Source organism: Mirounga leonina, unplaced genomic scaffold (assembly GCF_011800145.1).
Source record: "Mirounga leonina isolate KUSES-001 unplaced genomic scaffold, KU_Mleo_1.0 Mir_224, whole genome shotgun sequence".
NCBI lineage: Eukaryota > Metazoa > Chordata > Mammalia > Carnivora > Phocidae > Mirounga > Mirounga leonina.
The window spans coordinates 21354318-21377090 of record NW_023270615.1 but is presented as its reverse complement, the minus strand read 5'-3'; the positions used below and the strand labels follow the sequence as shown (position 1 = coordinate 21377090).

Here is a 22773-nt window from a genome sequence, read left to right as displayed (position 1 = left end):
ATCCTTCCCCAAAATTTAGATGTTGAAGCCTTAACCCCCAATGTGATGCTATTTGGAGAGGTAGTTAGGTTTAGATGAGATCATGTAGGCGGGAGTGCTCATGATGGGTTTGTGCCAACAGAGAGCTTGTCCTTGTGAGGACACAGTAAGGTGGCCATCTGTAAGCCAGGAAAAAAAGCTCTCATCAGAACCTGATTACTGGCGCCAAGCTCAGACTTCCAGCCACTGGAACTGTAAGAAATAAATTTCTGTTGTTTAAGCCATCCAGTCTATGGTATTTTGTTACGACAGCCTGCACTAAAACACCAAAGTTATACTAGCTCAAGTCCTGGGAGGGACCTAAGCCAGTGGGTAGACCAAGTCGGAGCACACAAAAATCTTTAGAATTGTGCATGAACTGTTTGGAATGTTAACTTTAAAAATAAAACTGCCAGTTATCTTACCAGCAAAATATCGGAGAACTGCAATCCAGCAAGAAAGCAATGTAGTGTCAAAACCATAGACAAGTCCCAAGAACCAAGGAGAGGAAGGTTCTCCTACAGAGGAAGTTGGGAGGGCTGTTACAAGCAAAAAGTCCACTGCAGTAAACCAGGGGTTTGAAGTATAATGGCTTTTCATTGGTTGGGCTGGTGGACGTGGGGAGAGAACCGTTCTTCCTCCTGCTGGAATAATATAGTAGCTAAAGCGCCGTGCACTTACAAGGTGAGTCTCTTCCTGCTGGGCCTGCAGATGACGGGAAGTGAAGGGCATGAGAGCTCGCCCTTCTGATTTACTAATTCTTACAGTAAATCAATGGTTGTAAATCAGTGGTGGACTGATTGGACTTTTTCCATTGTTAGTTAAGTCCATCTGGGTCTCCCTAATAAGGAGAAAGACATAAGGTCTTCAGGTTTTCAAGGTATTCCTCTTCTTTCAAGGAGGCATTGGATGCTCAACCATCTAGCAGAAAAAAATATTCTGACTATATTTGTACTCCAAATTGGTGCAACAGTCCTGTTTGTGACCTTAGCTTTGTAACTACCAAGTCACTTTCCTTTCGAAGCTTGGGTTGGCAACTGCAAAACAGGATGTGGTATCTCACAAGGTCCTTTAGGGCCAGTAACCACGATAGCAGCATTCATGAAGCCCAGATTAGGGTAGTTTGCTTCTGCACATCATCACCATACCCGGAGCAGGCTATTATTCCTACTTCTCACACGAAGCTCCGCTGCTGAGTAATCGGCTCATACCCTTCGGTTTGCCCCAGCGGGCGGCGTCTCAGGAAACAGAACGGCTGGGGAGGTCCTGGGAGATGACGTACTTCCGGCGCGCGGCGGGGGCCTGGCGCCCCGGCGGCTCCGGAGACGCGGAGGCGGGGCCCGGGGTGGGCGGGGCGCTGCTGGAGGCCTCGGGTGCGGGCGGGAGCTTGAGGCGGGAGCTGAGGCGCGGGGCGGGCGGAGCCTCTTGACCGTCCGGGGCAGCCGCGAGAGCCGCGGTCGTTGCGGCGGGTGCGGCCGGTGGCTTCTGCACCTGCGCTCCCTTCTTCGCCTCGTCAGCGACTCCAGCCCCAGCCGCCCTTCCAGCTCTCGGCGTCGCCGCTGGCGCCGCCGCCCGACCCGCAGGCCGCCGCGGGCCGCGGAGCCCATGAGGGCGCGGGCCCCGCCGCCGCGTCAGCGGCGTCGCCGTCGTCCCGGAGCGTCCCGAGCCGGCGCGGGCATGGCCGCGGCATGAGCGCGGAGCCGCCGCCGGAGCCAGAGAACAAGGCGGTGTCGGAGCCCGCGGCGGGAGCCATGCCAGAGAAGCGCCCGGGCGCGCAGGCCGCCGGCTGCGTCTCGGTGAGCGCGGGTGCGGGTCCCGGCCGCGGTGCTGAGCCCGAGGCCGGGGTCGGGGGAGGCTGGGCGGGGCCGGGCCGGCGCCTGCGGCCCCGGGGGTTTGGGGAGACGTGGGGCGTTGGCTCCGGCCCTCGGGAAGCCGGTCCTTTCCGGGGTCAGCCCTTGGATTCCTCCCTGGGCTTTGCTAGCGCCGCTGCTCTCCAGACAGAACTCGAGGGGCTTATTGTTTCAAACAGCGCCAGACACCGGGCCCCGAGGAGAAGTAGTTGAGTTGTTCAAGAATTTCCAGACGTGGGACTGGCGATACCATTTCCGTGGTGCAGTTTCTGGCCGAGCCTGCAGGGATGTGTGGGGGCCTCAACCGGGAAGTTGGCGGTGGAGGCTGGGCAGCACCCCAGCCGCTGCTTCCTTCTCCCGGCGGCCGTGCCGTCGGAGCGCAGGATCTCGGAGCAAGCTGGGGGTGCCAGGGCCCGGCTGCGGAACGCGTATAGGCCGGTCTCGCGCTCCGGTTGTACGCCAGGCTCGGGTGGCTTGCGAAGCCCTGACTTAATTGGCGCGGATTCGGCAGAACAGGCCTTGTCAGTGGCGCTTTGGTTTGTTGTGGTGGAATACTAAGCAGAGAGGGCCAGTCCTTTCTTAAAGAGGTTTTTTTTTGGTCTATTTAGGACAGGAAATACAGAAACGTTACAGTGAGTAGAAACTAACGCAAAGAAAACTAGAAATTTTAGGAAAAGTGTATGCAGTCAGCTTCGCATTTTAGCTTACGTGTCTATATTGCTTTTAAAAAATACTACATGATTATTCCTTGGTGATGTGAGTCCCCATTAGTAGAATTTGGCGGGTGGGTGAAGTAGAAGGAGCAGTAAGTAGAATGGAGCCAGAAGAGCTGGTTTCTAGTCTTGGTTCCGAGAACCAAGGAAGGTTCTCCACTGAAGAACCTTCAGGTTCTTGGCTAGGCAAGGTCCCGACACAACCCTGCCACTCAGTGCCTCACCTGTGGCAGGAGAGCTTAGTAATGTGGAAGGACCCTCCTTGCTCAAGTGAGTTCTAATTTTTAAAAAAGCATTAGGAGTTTTTTTTTTTTTTTTTAAGATCTTATTTATTCATTTGAGACACACAGAGAGAGCATGAGCAGGGAGAGAGGGAGAGGGAGAAGCAGGCTCCGCGCTGAGCCGGGAGCCCGATGTGGGGCTTGATCCCAGGACTGTGGGGTCATGAGCTGAGCCGAAGGCAGACGCTTAACCATCTGAGCAACCCAGGTGCCCCAGGAATTCCTCATTTCAAAGATAAGATTTCCGTAAAGGGAATTTTATCTTCAGTGGGGAAGATAAGAGAATAAGTTTTTCTCGTTTTGTTTTTGATTATTTAAAAAGTAGACTTGTCATCTTCCTCCTCCTCTAAACTAAACCAAACTGCCAGGTCCTCCTCCTGTCTTTGAATTGATAGACCATAATTACTAACCAGACGCCATACCAGTAACATGAGAGGTAGCCTCCTTCATTCCTTGCCATGCTTACAACATCCAGTACATTCCTAAGTCTAGCTAATTTTACCGGGCAAAGATTTTAGGTTTTTATTCTCTGCATCTCTATGGTTCATTTCCTTAGCATTTTGACTTAGATTTTGACTTATCTTTTGGGACCCTCGCTTACTTCACCATTGGTCTGCTGTCCACAATGTTGATCAGTGTGATCTAACATGTAAATATAATTACTGCTGTCCTTAAATTTTTTCATTGGCTCGCCTTGGTTTATAGGATAGAAAAAATAACCTGGCAGGTTGAAGCATTATAGCATAGTGATTAGGTGAGCATGCTCGGAATCCCAGTTCCCACCTTTTATTACCTACATAACTTTGGGCAAGTTACATAATATCTCTGAATTAATAATAGTATTTACCACAGAGGATTGTGAGGGTTACTGCAACCTTGCACCTAGTAAGTTCTCAATAAATATTAGCTGTTATTAGTTCTCAATATTTTTGGCATGAATGATTGGCCAGAGTGTATAGGTGATCCCTGTCAGTTATTCACTAAAAATTAAAGTTGCTAATTTTATGCGCTTAGAGCTAGAACTTTTGAGGGATGTTTACCCAAGGAAACTTAGACTCTTTATTCCCTGTTTCCTTCTCCTGTGGACCCTGATGCTAACCTAGTTTGGCACAAGTACAGTCCTGCTCAGTCTTCCCTTGTCTCTGAGGGTCCATGAGTCAGTACTGATAAACTGCTGTGAAACTGACTTGAGTTTTCTGATGCTTGCTGTACTTAGTGAGTGACCCTAGCATGGGCAGGTGGCACAGTTCAGACACTGGTGCTTTTTGGAGTGTGTGGTGGCTGGGAAAGCAAGTGAATGCCTTTAATCATACGGGTTCATGTTGTATGCCGGTACCCCAAAATTATGCGTCTTTCCTGCTTGCACTTTCTGTCTAGTATCACTTCCCAGGAGCTATGTTCTGTAGCCTCTGTGACTTGATTTCATTTTCATGTATTGGAATTTCCTTATAGCTTGAGTCCAGTGATACTCATGGTTTCAGGTTCTTAGATGCTAATAATTACAGGGAAAACTGCCCATACACAGGGAACCTGCTGGCAGCTTTTCAACCTTGTTTGGCAAAGAGATGTATTGACCTGAAAGAGATTGGCAGAGAGATGTATTGATCTGAGTAATAGAAGGGAATCAAGTATTTACTTCAAGGGATCATAGCCTTGTAGAAAAGGGATGTGTGTTTAGCAAGTAAGTTCTTGTTTTATTATTTCCTCTTTCCTCTTTCCTTCCCTAACTGTGTGTGCAAACAACTTGAGATGTTTCATCAGAATTGTTTGCATTATCATTAAATGTATGTTTTCCATCATACTTAACCTTCATAACCAGGTAAGGGGAAAGGTTTTTGTTGTTGTTGTTGTTGTGTTTTGGTTTTGGTTTTGGTTTTTTTTGGCATCATTTACCTGTGAGCATCTGATGAAAATTAAGGATTTGCTGCAAAGAAAACACAACTAAGTTTAGCATACTATTTCAGGATGTTTTTGGACTCCCAGAAGCCAATGCTCGGTAACGGGTTAAGAGCCCTGATATAAGGCCTCTCATGATCATTGTTGTTCTGGTGACATTTGATGTCTCTTAAGTTGATTTTCCTAAGACTGTTTCAGAGGGTTTTCCGTAAAGGCTAATTTTAATTCTGATTTTTGAGAACAAGAATATTATTTATTATGTAGGCAAAATGGAAATAATACTGAAGAGTAGCTTCAGAAAAAAAAAATGCTAAAATGACTCTGTTATGTTTATAGACATAAAAGAGGGTCTAGGCACATATTAGGGAAAATGAACTATAAGCTTTCAATTCTTTCTTGACACTGTTAGGGACCAGTATGATCATTTCAATAATAAAATAGTACTGGGACATTGGCATAGCAACTTCTCAAGTAAATTCTAGCAGATAAGGGGAGAAACTGAAAGCATTTGTGAGCATTTGATATACTGCAATTTAGAAAAGCCAATTGGTGGTGCTTTCATCGAAACATTTATTATGTTTCATATTTAGAATTATGCAAATTTCTAGTCAGCTCACTGTCATCACGGCTAGCCTTTGTCATAACACAGGCTTATCCTTGCTGTTGTGTTGTTCTTAGGCCTGGCATAGGCAGGATTTTGTAGACCTTGCTTCTTAGGATATTTGAGCATCCTTTTCCACCATTTTTCTTACTAGATTAAGTCTTTGAAGGTAGGGACTACAGCTGTGTATCTTTTAATCTGAAATAGTCTTTTGGGGATGATCAATAAATATTAATAAAGAAAGAAGTCATTCAGTGTAGCTTTAAGCCAGTTTTTTTGGCTTATTAATGACAACCTTGTCTTTTACCTTTTTTTTCCCTCTTATCATTTATATAATATGCTTTGGCCTTATAAAACAAGTTGAGGGGGAGACCTGGGTGGCTCAGTCATTAAGCGTCTGCCTTCGGCTCAGTCATAATCTCAGGGTCCTGGGATTGAGCCCTGCATCGGGCTCTCTGATCAGCGGGGAGCCTGCTTCTCCCTCTCCGGCTTCCCCTGCTTGTGTTCCCTCTCTCACTGTCTCTGTCTCTGTCAAAAAATAAATAAAATCTTAAAAAAAAAAAATGTTTGGTAGTTCTGGTTTCTTCTTTTCTCTGAAGATTTTGTGTATGGTAAGATAATTTTAGAACTTAATGGTTTTTAGGCTGGGGTAATGTAGTTGTATAACAGTCGAGGTTTTCTTTTTCTTTTTTTTTTTTTATTTAAAGATTTTATTTATTTGACAGAGAGAGACACACAGAGAGAGGGAACACAAGCAGGGGGAGCGGGAGAGGGTTAGAAGCAGGCTCCTGGCTGAGCAGGGAGCCCAATGCAGGGCTCGATCCCAGGACCCTGGTATCATGACCTGAGCCGAAGGCAGACGCTTAACGACTGAGTCACCCAGGCGCCCGAACAATCAAGGTTTTCTATTTGATTTTCTTTTTTTTCTGTTTTAGTAAGTTGTATTTTCTTAGGAATTTGTCCATTTCACCTTCAAATTAACTGGCATAAAGTTGTAATAGCCTCTTAGGCTTTTTTAAACTGCTATAAGATCCTTACTGTTTTTATTGCTGACATTGGTAATTTTCAACCTCATCTTTAAAAAAAAAAATAATAATTCTCCAGTGTATTCTGGGTAATCATCAGTTTTGCAAATGGGGATAATTTTGCGTCGTCTGTATTTCTGTGTTATATGAACTAGAATATCCAGGAAAAGGTTCGGTAGCAGTGGTGAAAGTTCACAACTTTCTCTTCATAACAGAAATACATCTTTTTCATTGTTAAGGATGGTGTAAACTATATGTATGAGATAAATAGGCTTTATTACATGACGGAAGCATCTTTTTATTCTTACTCTCTTTTTTGTATGTGTTCCCCTCTTCCCCACTCTTCCTCTTTGCCTCCCTCCCTCCCTTCCAGTCTCATAGAGCCTTTTCATAGAGCCTTCTCACAAATGGGCTACAAAGTCTGAGATGTCCCTTGGAGAAATAGGTTGTGGCATAGTAAGGGCATTGTTGTATGAGAATTGGAGAGAAATTTGACATTAATCCCTGTAATCAACTGTAATAAATAACCTGCTAAAACATATAATATCTGTGAATTATGTCAACTTCTTTCTAGCTGCCTGACTTTTTAATACATAGTTCTATATTTGCTTATAGTTCTAAAATAGCTTTATTGAAATAAAATTGACATAGTAAAAACTATATTTAGAGTGTACAGGTTTGTGTTTTGACATGTGTATACACTTGTGAAATCATTACCACAATCAAGATAGTGAATATATCCATCACTCCCAGAAGTTTCCTTGTGCCCATTTTTACATCCTCTCTCTCCACCTACTCCCTAGGCAAGCATTTATCTACTTTCTGTCACTTTATATTACTTTTAATTTTTTAGCATATACTCTTTTTGGTTTGACTTTATTTTTCCTCAGCATAAGTTATTTTGAGATTTATCCATATAGTATATAAATCAGTGCATTCTTCTTTTGTTGCTGAGTAGTACTCCGCTGCAGGGGTGTACCACAATTTGTCCATTCTGCATTGATGAACATTTGGTTTATCACCAAGTTTTGGCCAATATAAATAAAGTTGCTATGAGCATTTGTCTACCAGTCTTTGTGTGGGATATACTTTTATCAGAGTGGAATGGCTGAATCATAGGGTACGTGTATTGTTTAACTTTTTAAGAAAACTGCCAAACTGTTCTTTAAAGTTATCGTTCAGTTTTACATTGTCACTAGCACTGTGAGAGTTCCACCTCATCTACATCCTCAAAACTTAGTTTTAGCCCTTGTAATAGATCTGTAGTAGTGGTATCTTACTGTGTTTTTAATTTGCATGTCCCTGTGGCTAATGATGTTCAACATCTCTCCATAAATTTATTTGCCATCTTTATATCTTCTTGGTGAAGTGTCTGCTCAAGTCTTGCCTATTTTTGTTGTTGTTGTTGTTAGGTTGTTTATCATCTTAAAATTGATTTTTGAGAGTTCTTTATATATTTGGGATGGAAGTCCTTTATCAGATACATGCTTTGCAAATATTTTCTTCCAAGCTGTGCTTTTAGAAGAACAGTTTTTAATTTTCATGAAATTTAATTTATTAATTTGTTTTTTTTATGGATAGTTTTTGGTTTTACATCTAAGAAATGCTTGCCTAACTCATTATCACAAGGATTTCCTTCTCTGTTTTTAGAAGTTTTTTAGATTTTACAATTAGGTTTATGACCATTTTGAATTAGTTTATAATATGGTGCAAAGTGTGGGTGGAAATTTGTTTTTTGTGTATGGATAATTGATGCATGATTTGTTGAAAAGACTTTTTTTTTTAAGATTTTATTTATTTGAAAGAGAGAATGTGGGGGGGAGGGGCAGAGAGAGGGAGAGAGAGAGAATGTCAAGCAGATTCAGCGCTGAGCACAGAACCTGATGTGGGGCTCAAGCCCAAGATCATGACCTGAGCCAAAACTAAGAGTCCAGTGCTTAACCAACTGAGCCACCCACGCCCCCTGAAAAGACTTTTTTTCACTAAATTGTCTTTGCATTTTAGTCGAAATTCAGTTTCAGTTGTCCATATGTGTCAGTCTATTCTGGATTCTCTGTTTCATCTATTTGTCTTTATATCAATACCACTTAATCCTTATTACTGTAGGTACATAATACTTGAAACAAATAGTGTTAGGCTTCCAACTTTGTTTTCTTTTAAAAATGTTTTGGCTAAAGATGTCCATCAACAGATGAATGGATAAAGAAGATCTGGTATATATACACAATGGAATATTATGCAGCCATCAAAAGGAATGAGATCTTGCCATTTGCAATGACATGGATGGAACTGGAGGGTATTATGCTGAGCGAAATAAGTCAAACAGAGAAAGACATGTATCATATGACCTCACTGATATGAGGAATTCTTAATCGCAGGAAACAAACTGAGGGTTGCTGGACTGGGGGGTGGGGTGGGAGGGATGGGGTGACTGGGTGATAGACACTGGGGAGGGTATGTGCTCTGGTAAGCGCTGTGAATTGTGCAAGACTGTTGAATCTCAGTTCTGTACCTCTGAAACAAATAATGCAATATATGTTAAGAAAAAAAAAAAAAGAAGAAGAAGGTAGCGGGAGGGGAAGAATGAAGCGGGGGAAATTGGAGGGGTGGACGAACCATGAGAGACGATGGACTCTGAAAAACAAACTGAGGATTCTAGAGGGGAGGGAGGTGGGAGGATGGGTTAGCCTGGTGATGGGTATTGAGGAGGGCACGTTCTGCATGGAGCACTGGGTGTTATGCACAAACAATCATGGAACACTACATCTAAAACTAATGATGTAATGTATGGTGATTAACATAACAATAAAAACATTAAAAATAATAATAAATAATAAAAAAAGGGAAAAAAATGTTTTGGCTATTCTGGGTCCTTTGCATATTAGAACTACAGAATCAGATTGTCGACTTTTACAAAAATAACAAAAAACCCTGCTTATATTTTCATTGGGATTGTGTTGACTCTGAAGATCAGTTTGGGAAGAATTGAAGACAACATGGAGTCTCCTCATCCATGAAGGAGGTACTGCTCCATTTATTTTAGATCTTCTTTTAAATCTCCCACCTTTATTTTGTAGTTTTCAGTATATAGGTCTTTCACATCATTTGTCAGATTATACCCTATTTCATATTTTTTGATGCTATTGTACATAATAGTGTAAATGTATTAAAAATGTGAACTCTTAAAAAATTCAGATTCATAATTGTTTGTTGCCAGTATATAGAAATATAGTTAAGAAATTCCTAACATTGTGATATAATACACGTAACACAGAATTGACTATTTTAACCTTTTTTTTTTTAAAGATTTTATTTATTTTTGACAGAGAGAGAGAGAGAGAGGGAGTACAAGCAAGGGAAGCAGCAGGCAGAGGGAGAGGGAGAAGCAGACTCCCTGCTCAGCAGGGAGCCGGATGCGGGGCTTGATCCTAGAACCCTAGGATCATGACCCAAGCCGAAGGCAGACGCTTAACCGTCTGAGCCACCCAGGTGCCCACCCAGGTGCCCTTTTTTTTAAGTGGGCTCCATGCTGGGCCCAGTATGGGGCTTGAACTCACAACTCTGAGATCAAGACCTGAGCTGAGATCAAGAGTTGGATGCTTAAATCACTGGGCCAACCAGGCACCCCTTTACCTTTTTTTTTTTTTTAAGATTATTTATTTATTTATTTGAGAGAGTGAGTGAGAGAGCACGAGCAGGTGGAGGGGGAGGGAGAGGGAGAAGCAGACTCCACACTGAGCAGGGAGCCCAACATGGGGCTCGATCCTAGGACCCCGGGATCATGATCCGAGCCAAAGGCAGACACTTAACCACCTGAGCCACCCAGGTGCCCCAACCCCTTAACCATTTTTTAGCATGCAGTTTAGTAGTGTTAAATATATTAACATATATAGAAACCAATCTCTAGAACTTTTTCAGTTTGTAAAACTAAGCCTTTACATCCATCACACAGACTTTACCCTGTCCCCTGTTCCCTAATAACCACCTTTGTGCTTTTAGTTTCTGTAAGTTTGACTACTCTAGATACCTCATATAAGTGGAATCATAGTCTTGTTGTGACCATCAGCATAATGTCCTCAATGTTGTTGTTGACACATGTTGAAATATGTTGTCTTTAAGATTGTTGAAGACGTGTAGTGTGCCTCAGAATTTCCTTCAAGACTGAATAGTATTCCATTTTATGTATATACCACATTTTGTTTCTCCATTTATCGGTTGAGTATTTCATTGTTTCTGGGTTTGTTTGTTTTACTATTGCAAATAATGCCTTTGTGAACATGATTGTACAAATAAATATCTCTTTGAGAGCCTGCTTTCAATTCTTTTGGATACCTACCCAGAAGTGGAATCACTGGATCATTGGATAATTCCATTTTTAATTTTTGAGGCACCGCCATGCTGTTTCCCTTTGTGGCTGCACCATTTTAAATTCCTACCAACATTACACAAGGGTTCCAGTATCTTTACATCCTCACCACACCTGTCATTTTCTGGTTTTTGTTTTGTTTTGGAGAGTAACCATCCTGATGAGTGTGGAGGGATATCTCATTTTGATTTCGCATTTCACTAATGATTAGTGATTTTGAGCATCTTTTCATATGTTTATTGGACATCTGTATATCTTCTTCAGAGAAATGATAGTCCTTTGCTCATTTTCAAATTGGGTTGTTGTTGTTATTTTGAGTTGTAGAGGTTCTTGATAAATTCTGGAAATTACCTTCTTATCAGATAATGCATTGCAAATATTTTCTCCAGAGGTTGCCTTTTCATCTGTTGATTGTATCCTTTGATGTGCAGAAGTTTTAAATTTTGGTAACATCCAGCTTACCTGTTTTTACTTTTGTTGTCTTTGTTTTTTGGTGTCATATCAAGATATCATTGTCAAATCCAGTGTTATGAAGCTTTCCCCTTTTGTCATTTTGTAAGAGTTTTATGTCTTACATTTAGGGTTTTGGTTCATTTTAAAAGTTTCTGATTTTGATGAGGCCCAATATCTACTTTTTCTTTTGTTGCTTGTTTCTTTTTGTTCCTTTGAGTCATGTCTAAGAATCTATGACTAAATCCAAGATTTACCTCTGTTTTCTTCCAGGAGCTTTGTGGTTTTAGCTTAGATCATTTATCTGGTCTGAGTTAACTTTTGTATATGGGGTGAGGTAGAGTTCCAGCTTCATTCTTTATATGAGGAAATTCAGTTGTCTCTGCCTCATTTGTTGAGGAAACTGTTCTTTCCCTTTTGAATGGATTTGGCACTTTTGCCAAAAATCAGCAGGACATAGATGTATGGGTTTATTTGTGGAAACTCAGTTCTAGTCTGCTGGTGTATATGACAGCCTCTGTCTCTTCTGCTCCCATGTTGGCAGCTCACTGATGTTTTCTGTGTACTGTGATCTTTGAGTTGGGGATCATGTTTGGGACAAACGGGAGTAGCTTTCAACCTTACCTTTTTCCAGTTGAAGGCAGATGACCTGATGGACGAAAGCCAGATGCTCTAGTTCATTTGATGTTTTCAGGTCACGTTGATAAAGCAAGTGAGGGGTTTAGTGGAGATTGTTGTTTTGCCCAGATACACACTAGCCAGGCCAGACTCCTTAGTGTGGGAAAGTGGGGGTGGTGGGTGAGTAAAGGGCTGCACTTCACCTGAAGAACTGTCTGCATTTGGCTCCTGTCACCTATTACTTAGGTTGCTGCAGTCCAGGCTACCTGTCATACGTATGTGCTGATTCTGTTTGTAGAGAACTTTGGGCTCTAAGAAAGGAGTAAGTAGTGTAAGTAGTACAGTGGTTAGTCACGTACACTCTGGAGGTAAGTGATTGTCTGGATGGAATACCAGCTTAGGCACTTAGTAACTGCAAGATGAGCAAGTTACTTGAATTCTCTGCATCTGAGTTTTGTCACCCACAAAATGGGAATAATAATAGTTTCTATCTCAAAGAATTCAGTGAAGATAAAATGGTAGGATCTGTGATAGGCTTTCATCAGGTCTTGGCATGGTATCTGTTGTTGCTTCTGCTGCTACTGTAGGATAGTTTTTGCCTAAGTATAGCTTAGGATCTTTTGTGGTAGACCGTCCCTAACCTGTGTCCTTGTTCTTTAGAGTGTTTATTTCCATTTAAAATTTTATATTCCATGAAACAGGAACAGGGATAGTATCCTCTGTTGATACCATTGCCCCCAGCATCTAACTGACATAATGGGACTCAACAAACATATGTTGAGTAAATTAACCACTTGGAATTGAATATTTTCATTCTTTTTTTTTTTTTTTAGATTTTTATTTATTTGACAGAGAGAGACACAGCGAGAGAGGGAACACAAGCAGGGGGAGCGGGAGAGGGAGAAGCAGGCTTCCCGTGGAGCAGGGAGCCCGACGTGGGGCTCGATCCCAGGACCCTGGGACCATGACCTGAGCCGAAGGCAGACGCTTAACGACTGAGCCACCCAGGCGCCCCGAATATTTTCATTCTTAAAGAAGATTGATAGAAATAGAAATATTTACAAAAGCAGTCCTTGGCATCTTGGTTTGCTTTAAGTCGGGTGGTGGTTGGTAAATTATAGAGTTTGAAAAGTTGAGTTAGAAGCAGTTATCTTACAAATGTTTAATGAATGCTTAATCTCTCCAACATCATAGTCATTGCATTTATTCAACTATTTAATGCAGTGCTGAGAAAATTTTCATAATTTTTATGGAAAAGTTATTTCATCTAAAGAAGCCGTAAAATTGTTTTTCCTACTGGCATTCCAGTATTAGGAGGATGAAAGCAAAACTTTCAGGTATAATCCTTTATTTGTTTTAAAACTATTTGTGTTTTTCATCTTTGTGTTTATATTTTAAAAGATTTCTGATAAAGAATTTATTGTTGATGGAGCATTTTACTAACCAGATAAATACAAATGATGTAGGCAAGAAGTATTAAATGTCTGAATTATTAAAATACTAAGAGCTTATAGTGAAACATACTTCTCATAAATGTCTTCAGTAGTACTGCTGAGATGACTTTGAATCTTATGGCAGTACATTCCAACTGTGGAGTACCAGTTTTCAATTAAAATGTATTTTAAAATAATTTTTCTGCTTAGAAGTACAATGGAGCCAACAGTTTACAGTTACAGCCTTAGTTGCTTAGCTTATCCATAAAAATCAAACTCAAATATTTCATTTTTAATAGCTTAACATTGTTCATGGTGTAATGATACACTTGATGATAAAGGGAATTTTTATTGCACATAATAGGAAATACAGGAATTGTGTGCTTATTTTAGCAGTTTAATATCACCAAAGACCTAGTGGGCTCATTACATTCATATGCTCTGCTCTTCCCAGGGTGCTAGTTTTTGGTCTTTAGGATTGACCACATATGGTCTCAAGTTGGCTGACGTTGCTAAGTATCACATGCTTACACAACAGTGCCGTCACACTGGAAACAGTAATGTTTTGATATTGTCCCTAGAAGAATGAAGGAAAGTCCATAAACCCTCCCACATATTTCCCCTCATATCTCCCTGGCCATAATGTGGTCATGTGGTTCATTCCTTTTTTTTATTTTTTTTTAAAGATTTTATTTATTTATTTGACAGAGAGAGGCACAGCGAGAGAAGGAACACAAGCAGGGGGAGTGGAAGAGGGAGAAGCAGGCTTCCTGCCTGAGCAGAGAACCTGATGCGGGGCTCGATCCCAGGACTCTGGGATCTTGACCTGAGTCAAAGGCAGACGCTTAACAACTGAGCCACCCAGGCGCCCTACTCCATCAGATCCTTAACAGAAAAATGTTTGCTGGCCCCAGTGTGAGTAAGTGGAATACAAAGGGGTGTTCATAGATATCAGTAACCCGATAAAATATCTGAGAAGCTGCTGACATTCCTTAACTACCCTGAGCAGAGGCGGGTCCTTCCCTACCAAATCCCTGTAGCCTTTTTTCCACATACAACTAGTCTCCTATACTACACAACACTTCTCGAAGGCAAGGATCTTAATAGTATTCCTCTAAATGTACCCTGAACTCCGAATATAACAGGCTTTTGTGACAGAAAAAGTTGACTTCCCATACCATCCAAGACATTTGCTAATAAATTCCCAACGGTGTTAATGTTTCAGCAACTGTGTGCATAAAGAGACTGTAGTCACCTTCTGACACTGCAGGCTTGAGAACTCTTCAGGTCCAGAAGTTGAATCTTAACAAGCCAACTTGACCAGGATAATTCAATGACTTAAAATAGGAATGAACCGGGGCGCCTGGGTGGCTCCATCATTAAGTGTCTGCCTTCCGCTCAGGTCATGATCCCGGGGTCCTGGGATCGAGCCCCGCATCGGGCTCCCTGATCCGCGGGAAGCCTGCTTCTCCCTCTCCCACTCCCCCTCCCCTGCTTGTGTTCCCTCTCTCACTATCTCTTTCTCTGTCAAAAAATAAATAAAATCTTAAAAAAAAAAAAAAAAGCAGCCGTAGACATACATACATGAATGAGCACTGCTGAATTTCAGTAGAACAATTTACAAAAACTGGTGGTAGATTTAGACTGTGGGCTATAGTTAGCCAGCCCCTGCTGTAGTGTTTCCCATACTCTTTACTTTCCTCCTTCAGGATGTGTTTTTGATATTCTTGTCCATTTATTTTTTAAAACTTTATTTTAGGGGCGTCTGGGTGACTCAGTCAGTTAAGTGTCTGCATTCGGCTAGTCATGATCCCAGGGTCCTAGGATTGAGCCCCGCATCGGGCTCCCCGCTTGGCAGGGAGTCAGCTTCTCCCTCTGCCTGCCGCTCCCCCTGCTTGTGCTCTCTCTCTCTGACAGATAAATAAAATCTTTAAAAAAAAAATAAATAAATAAAACTTTATTTTAGGGTAGTTTAGACTTACAGAACAATTGCAGAGATTGTATAGAGAGGTTTCATAAACCCCACACCCGTTTCCTTCTATTATTAGCATCTTATATTAGTATGGTATATTTGTCAAAATTAATGAACCAGTATCCATACTTTACCATCATCTAAAGTCTACACTTTATTCACATTTTGCTGGTTTTTACTGAATGCCCGTTTTCTGTTCCAGTATTTCTTTACATTTAGTTGTCATGTCTCCTTAGGTTCTTCTGGGCTGTGATAGTTTCTCTGACTTTCCTTGTTTTTGATGACCTTCACAATTTTCATGAATCCTGGTTAGATATTTTGTAGAATGTCCCTCAGGTGGGATTCATCTAATGTTTTCCTCAATATTAGGGTGAGATTATGGGTTTGGGGGAGGAAGCCCACAAAAGTGAAGTGCCATTTTCATTACATCAAATCAAGGATACAAATCACTGTTGATGTTTGTCACCTTTCTTTATAAAGTTACTCTTTTCCCCCTCTTCCTATACTGTGCTCTTTGGAAGAGTATGTGCAGCCCACATTTGAAGAATGGGAAGTTATGCTTCACTTTCTTGAGTACAAAGAACCTATGTAAATTATTTGGAATTCCTCTGCATAGGAGATTTGTCTGTTCTCCCCCTTTTGTTTACTACATCATCTTATTAGTATAAACTTAGAAATATTTATTTTATAATTTGGTTATAATCCAGTACTGCTTTGTTCATATTGTTCCAGCTTTAGCCATTGGGAGTTCTTTGACATATCCCCATGTTTTTGTCACTGTGTTAGGTTTTGTTTATTTGTTGTTTTTTGTTGTTATTGTTTTAGCACTTATATTCTGGCACTACAAGATGCTCCAGGTTCCTCTTGTATATTTCCTGCCTTAGTCCTAGAATTAGCCATTTCTCCAAGGAGCCCTGGCTCCTTTTGTTGGAAAATTGTATTTGAAACCAAGACCTGGGTACCAGATACTTAAAGTGCTGTTGGGCTGCCACGGTGTCATTACTTTTAGGTTCTCAGGTGACAGGTCAAGGAAAATATATGTGTGTATATTAGCCTGTGTATATACATATATCTATAAATATTTCTATATGTGGTCGCCTGTATCATTGTAAAGCTAGAATGAGGTCATAATGATACCCAAATCTAATCTGTTAGCACATGGCTCATTCTGTCTCTCCCCCCTTGTTTATTTATAACCTTCCACTGGGGCGGTGAAAAAAGTAACTCCCACCATTTGTCATCCGTTTACTTAATTGTTCAGTTCCAGGACACTGGTTTCAGAATTGTTGTCTGTACCATTGTGGGGAACATATTTATCAATTAGAGTACAGTGCTTATGTGAGGTTCCTTTTGCCTTCAGTCTTGCAGACTACTCATTCCTAATGTTATTTAGATCACTAACTTTCCCCCCATTCTTTTCAATGAAGTTGAGTCATGCATTCTTTTTTTTTTTTTTTTTTTTTAAAGATTCTATTTATTTATTTGACAGAGAGAGACACAGCGAGAGAGGGAACACAAACAGGGGGAGTGGGAGAGGGAGAAGCAGTCTTCCCGCGGAGCAGGGAGCCCGATGTGGGACTTGATCCCAGGGCCCTGGGATCATGACCTGAGCCAAAGGCAGACGTTTAATGACTGAGCCACCCAGGCTCCCTGAGTCATGCATTCTTAATACAGTTAGCTCTTTGTCACATTCTGCAGTCCATGCTGAGATTCTCTGCCCTCTTAAACATTTTTTTTTTTTAAATTAACATGTACTAAGGTTCACTCTGTGTTCCGAAAGTCTGTGGGTTTTGACAAATACATAGCGCCACTTATCATCTACCATTACAGTGTTATACATAAGTTTCACTACCTGAAAAAGTCCTTTGTGCTTCAACTGTTTAACCTTACCTCTTCCACCCCTAGCAACCACTGATCTGTTTACCACCTCTGTAGTTTTACCTGGAATCATACACCATATAGCCTTCCAGACTTGCTTCTTTTCACTTAGCAATGTGCATTTAAATTCTGCCATCCAGCAATTGCATTGTTTTAATTTGCATTTTTAAATGATATATGCTGAGCATCTTCTCATATAGTTATTTGCCATGTCAGTTTTGGTTAGGAGTCTGTTCAGAACTCCCCCCCCAACCCTGTTTTATAATTAGGGGATTTATTAACTCATTTAACAAGAAATCTGATGGAAAGACAGTTTCAGGATTGGTTCATTTAGCATGTAAGCAGTATAATCAAGGACCCAGGTCCTTTGTGTTTTCTGTGTATTGACTTGTCTGGCTCTTCTTGTCTCAAGGTGGCTGTCATTGTTCCAGCCTTCACACACCATCAGCAAAGTCCAGAGGCAGCCAAGAGACAGAGTCAGCCTCTTTGTTTGTCTTTCTCTCATCTCTTTTTTTACCACTGCATTTTTTTATTGAGATATACTCACATAAAATTGACTGTATTCCAGTGTACAATTTTTAGTATATTCACAAGTTTATGCAGCCGTCACCACTGTCAGAACATGTTCGTCTCCCCAAAATGAAACCCAGTACCCATTAGCAGTCACTCTTCATTTTCCCCTGCTCTCAAGCCTTGGTGACCACTAAGCTGCTCCTTCCCTTTGGAATTGTGTAGTCTGGGCATTTCACTTAAACGGAATGATACTATATGTTGTTGCCTTTCCTCTTGGCTTTTCTCACTTAGCATTATGTTTTCAAAGTTCCTCCATGTTGTAGCATGAATTTATACTTTATTTCTTTTTATAGCTGAATAATACCGTATTGTATGGATATACCACTTTTTCTTTATTTATTCAATCAGTTGGTAGACATATGGGTTGTTTCCACACTTGGTTACTGTGAATAATGTTGTATGAACATTTGTTTACAAGTTTCTGTATGAACGTATATTTTCAGTCATCTTGGGTATTGGAGTACAATTGCTGATAATTATATGGTAACTGTTGAACATTTTGAGGAACTGCCAAACTGTTTTCCACAGTGGTTGTACCGTTTTAAATTCCCAACAGTTCTGTATGAGGGCTCCAATTTAATTCCTCATCAATGCTTGTTATTATTATTTTTTTTATTACACCCATTCTAGTGGTTCTGAAGTGGTACATCACTGTGGTTTTGATATTCATTTCCCTGGTGGCTAATGATGTTGAACATCTTTTCATGTGTTTATTGATCACTTGTATATGTTCTTTCTTTTTAAGATTTCATTTATTTATTTGACACAGAGAGAGAGACAGCTAGAGCGGGAACCCAAGCAGGGGGAGCGGGAGAGGGAGAAGCAGGCTCCTGGCAGAGCAGGGAGCCCGATGCGGGGCTCGATCCCAGGACCCCGGGATCATGACCTGAGCCGAAGGCAGACGCTTAACGACTGAGCCACCCAGGTGCCCCGCCCCTGTATATCTTCTTTCAAGCAATGTTTGTACAAGTCCTTTGCCCGTTTTTAAATTGGGTTACTTGTTATTTTATAAGTGAGTTGTAAGAGCTCTTGATTCAAGTCCCTTATCAGGTATGAGTTTTGCAAATAATTTCTTTGACTCTATGGCTTTTCTTTTTGTTCTTTCAGCAGTGTTTTTCACAGAGTGTAAGTTTTTAATTTTAATGGAGTTCAACATATCAACTTTTTCTTACATGGATAGTGACATTAGTGCCGTATATACAAACTCATTGTGAAACTAAGGGACCTCCTTTTAGTTCTGTGATCTATTTTGAGTTCCTTTTTTTTTTTTTAATTGTGGTAAAATATACGTAACGCAAAATTCACCAATTTAGGCATTTTTAAGTGTACAGTTCAGTGACATTTAAGTACATTAACATTGTTGTGCAACCATTACCATTGTCCATCTCCAGAACTTTTCATCATTTGAAACTGAACTCTGTACCCATTAAAAAATAATTTACTGTTTCCCTTTCTCTCTATTCCCGGATGACCATCATTCTACTTTCTGTCTCTTTGAATCTCATATAACAGAATCATACAGTATCTGTCCTTGTATGACTGGCTTATTTGACTTAGCATGATGTCATCAATATTTAGCCATGTTGTAGCGCTTATCAGAATTTCCTTGTTTCATGGCTGAATAATAGTCCATTGTATGCACATACTATATTTTGTTTATAAATTTATTTGTCAGTGGACATTTGGATGGCTTCCACCTTTTGGCTACTATAAATAACGATGGTATCAACATGGGTGTACAAATATCTCCTTGAGATCCTGCTTTCAATTCTTTTGGATATGCACCCAGAAGTGGAATTACTGGATATTTGGTAATTCTATTTTTAATTTTTTAGGAACCCCCATGCTGTTTTTCACATTGGCTGTACCATTTTACAGTACCACCAACAGTGCACAAGGGTTCCAGTTTCTCTACATCCTTGACAACACTTGCTGTTTTCAGGTTTTTAAATATTTTTTCTTTTTAATCATAGCCATCCTAATGAGCACAAGGTACTATCCTTGTTGTTTAACTTTGCATTTTCCTAATGATAAGTGATGTGGAGCATGTTTTCATGTGTTTTTTTTGTCCTTTGCCCATTTTTTAATCAGTTTGGTTTCTTGGTCCTTGAATTGTAGGAGTTTTTTATATATATAATCTGGGTAATCCTCATTGGATATATGATTTGCAAATATTTTCTTCCATTTTGTGGGTTGCCTTTTCACTCTGTTGATAAGACCCCTTGATGCACAAAAGGTTTTCTTTTTGATTAATAAGATTATCTGTTTTTTTCTTTTGTTGCCTGTTCTTTTGGTGACATTGAGGAAAGCATTGTCAAATCCAACGTCAGGAAATTTTCCTCCTATGTTGTCTTCTAAGAGTTTGTAGTTTTACCTTTTACATTTAGGGCTTTGATCCATTTTGAATTAATTTTTTGTACATGATGTGAGGTTAGGTCCAGCTTTATTATTTTGCATATTATGAATGTCCGGTGTTCCCAGCACCATGTGTTGAAGAGACTACTCTTTCTCCACTGAATGGTCTTCGCACTCTTGTTGCAAATCATTTGGCAGGTGCTTATTTCTGGACTCTCTCTTATTATATTCCATTGGTTTATGCTAGTACCACACAGTTTTGATGACTTTGTAGTATGCTTTGAAAGCACGAAATGTGAGTACTGCAGTTTTGTTCTTTTGTAAGATTGTTTGGCTGTTATTTCAGGGTCCCTTGAGATCCCATGTGAATTTTAGAATGGGTTTTTCTGTTTTTGCAAAAAATGTAATTGGGATTTTTGTAGGAATGACATTGAATCCATAGATCATTTAGGGCTATTCACATCTGGACAACATTAAGTTTCCTGATTCCTGAACATGGAATGTCTTTCTGTTTATTTTTGGTCTTCTTAATTCCTTTCAGCAATGTTTTGTAGTTCTCAGTGTTGAAGTATTTTGCCTGCCTGGTTCATTTTTCCTGAGAATTTATTCTTTTTGATGCTATTGTGAAAGGAATTGTTTTTGTAATTTCCTTTTGGATTGTTCATTGTTAGGGTATAGAAATGCAACTGAGGGGTGGCTCAGTCAGTTAAGTGGCTGCCTTAGGCTCAGGTCATAATGTCAGGGTCCTGGGATTGAGCCCTGGGTCAGGCTCCCTGCTGAGCAGGGAGCCTTCTGCCCCACCCCTTCCTCGCTCTTGCGGTCAGTCTCTCAAATAAATAAATAAAATCTTTTAAAAAATGCAACTGATACTTGCATGGTTTTTTGTTTGTTTTGGTCCTGCAATTTTGCTGAATTCATTTATTAGCTCTAAAGTTTTTTTTGTAACCTTTAGGGTTTTCTATATGTAAGATGATGGCATCCCCAAACAGAAATGATTTTACTTCTTCGTTTCCAGTTTGGATACTTTTTTTTCTTATGTAATTATTGTGGCTAGAACTCCCAGTACTACGTTGTATAAAAGTGTTGAAAGCAGGCATCCTTTCCCTGTTCCTGATCTTAAAGGAAAAGTTTTTTCAGCCTTTCACTATTGACTGTGATGTTAGGTGTGGATTTTTCATATGTGCCATTTATCATATTGAGATAATTTCCTTCTATCCCTTTAAAGATTTTTTTTTTATCATGAAAGGCTGTTAAGTTTGTCAGATGCTTTTTCTGCATCAGTGGAGATGATCATGTGTTTTCCCCCCTTCATTTTAATGTGGTGTGTTCCATTGATTGATTTTCATATGTGAACTTTTCTTACATTCCAGGAGTAAATGTCACTTGGCCATGGTATTAGAACCCTTTTAATAGGCTGCTGAATTTAATTTGCTAGTATCGTGTTAAGGATTTTTGTATCGTTAGCATAAGGGAAATTAATCTGCAGTTGTCTTTTCTTGTAGTACCTTTTTCTTTGGCACAGGTAAATACTTTCTTCATAGAATGTTTTAGGAAGTGTTCCCTCCTCTTCATTGAGAGTGATTGATTTTAATTCTTCTTTAAATGTTTGGTAGAATTTACCATTGAAGCTGTGAGGGCCAGGGCTTTTCTTTGTTGGGAGGTTTTTGATCACTGATCCAATACCCTTACTAGTTCTAGGTATATTCAGATATTCTATTTCTTCATGATTCAGTCTTAGTAGATTGGGTGCTTCTAGATATTTGTCCCATTTCATGTAGTTTATCCAATCCATTGTCCTACAGTTGCTCATAATACTCCTTTATAACCTCCCTTTCGTTTCCAATTCTAGTAATTTAAATCTTCCCTCTATATTTCATAGTCAGTTTCACTAAAGATTTGTTAATTTTTTGATGGTTTGAGGATTCTTTGTTGCTTTTCTGTTCAGTATTGCATTTATTTCTGCTCTAAGCCTTTATTATTTCTTTCCTTTTTCTTGCTTTGCTTTAGATTTGCTTTTCTAGTTTCTTACAGTGAAAAGTTAGGTTATCGAAAGCAGATTTTTTTTTTTTATAATAAGGCATTTACAGCTAAAAACTTACCTGTAAGCACTGCTTTAACAGCATTCATCAAGCTTTGATATGTTGTGTTTTCATTTTTGTTCATCTGAAAGTTTTGTGATCTTCCTTGTGATTTCTTATTTGACCTATGGTTATTTAGGTGTCTGTTGTTTAATATCCACGTATTTGTAAATTTTCCATATTTTTTATGTTACTGATTTCTAGTTTCATTACATTGTGGTCAAGAGAACATAGTTTATACGATTTCAATCCTTTTAATTTATTTAGACTTGTTTTATGATATTTCTGTGTACACATGAGAAGAATATACTGCTGTAGTTGGAGTGTTCAGGTAAATGTTTGTTAGGTCTAGTTAGTGTAGTGTTACTAAAATCTTTCCTTCCTTGTTGATCTTCTAATTGTTCTATTCATTACTAGAAGTGGGTATGGAAGTCTCCAGCTATTATTATTGAATTGTCTATTTGTACCTTTTATTTTATTTTATTTTATTTTTTTAATTTTTTTAAAAGATTTTAACAGAGAGAGAGATAGCGAGAGCAGGAACACAAGCAGGGGGAGTGGGAGGGGGAGAAGCAGGCTTCCCGCCGAGCAGGGAGCCCGATGTGGGACTCGATCCCAGGACCCTGGGATCATGACCTGAGCTGAAGGCAGATGCTTAACGACTGA

The 22773-nt window shown here is 40.1% G+C and overlaps 1 protein-coding gene across 2 annotated transcripts in view; it reads left to right on the top strand.

The window, feature by feature from the left end:
• Nucleotides 1-1452: 1452 nt before the first annotated feature.
• The window catches only part of MFSD14B (major facilitator superfamily domain containing 14B), a 76039-nt gene continuing 54718 nt past the window's right edge, over nt 1453-22773 (top strand). The window contains exon 1 of one of the 2 annotated variants that reach the window (XM_035029286.1): nt 1453-1814. In XM_035029286.1, coding sequence (XP_034885177.1) covers nt 1707-1814 — 108 coding nt within the window. In that variant the 5' untranslated portion in view covers nt 1453-1706. The remainder of the gene's footprint in view (nt 1815-22773) is intronic. The other variant, XM_035029283.1, reaches the window with a different exon arrangement.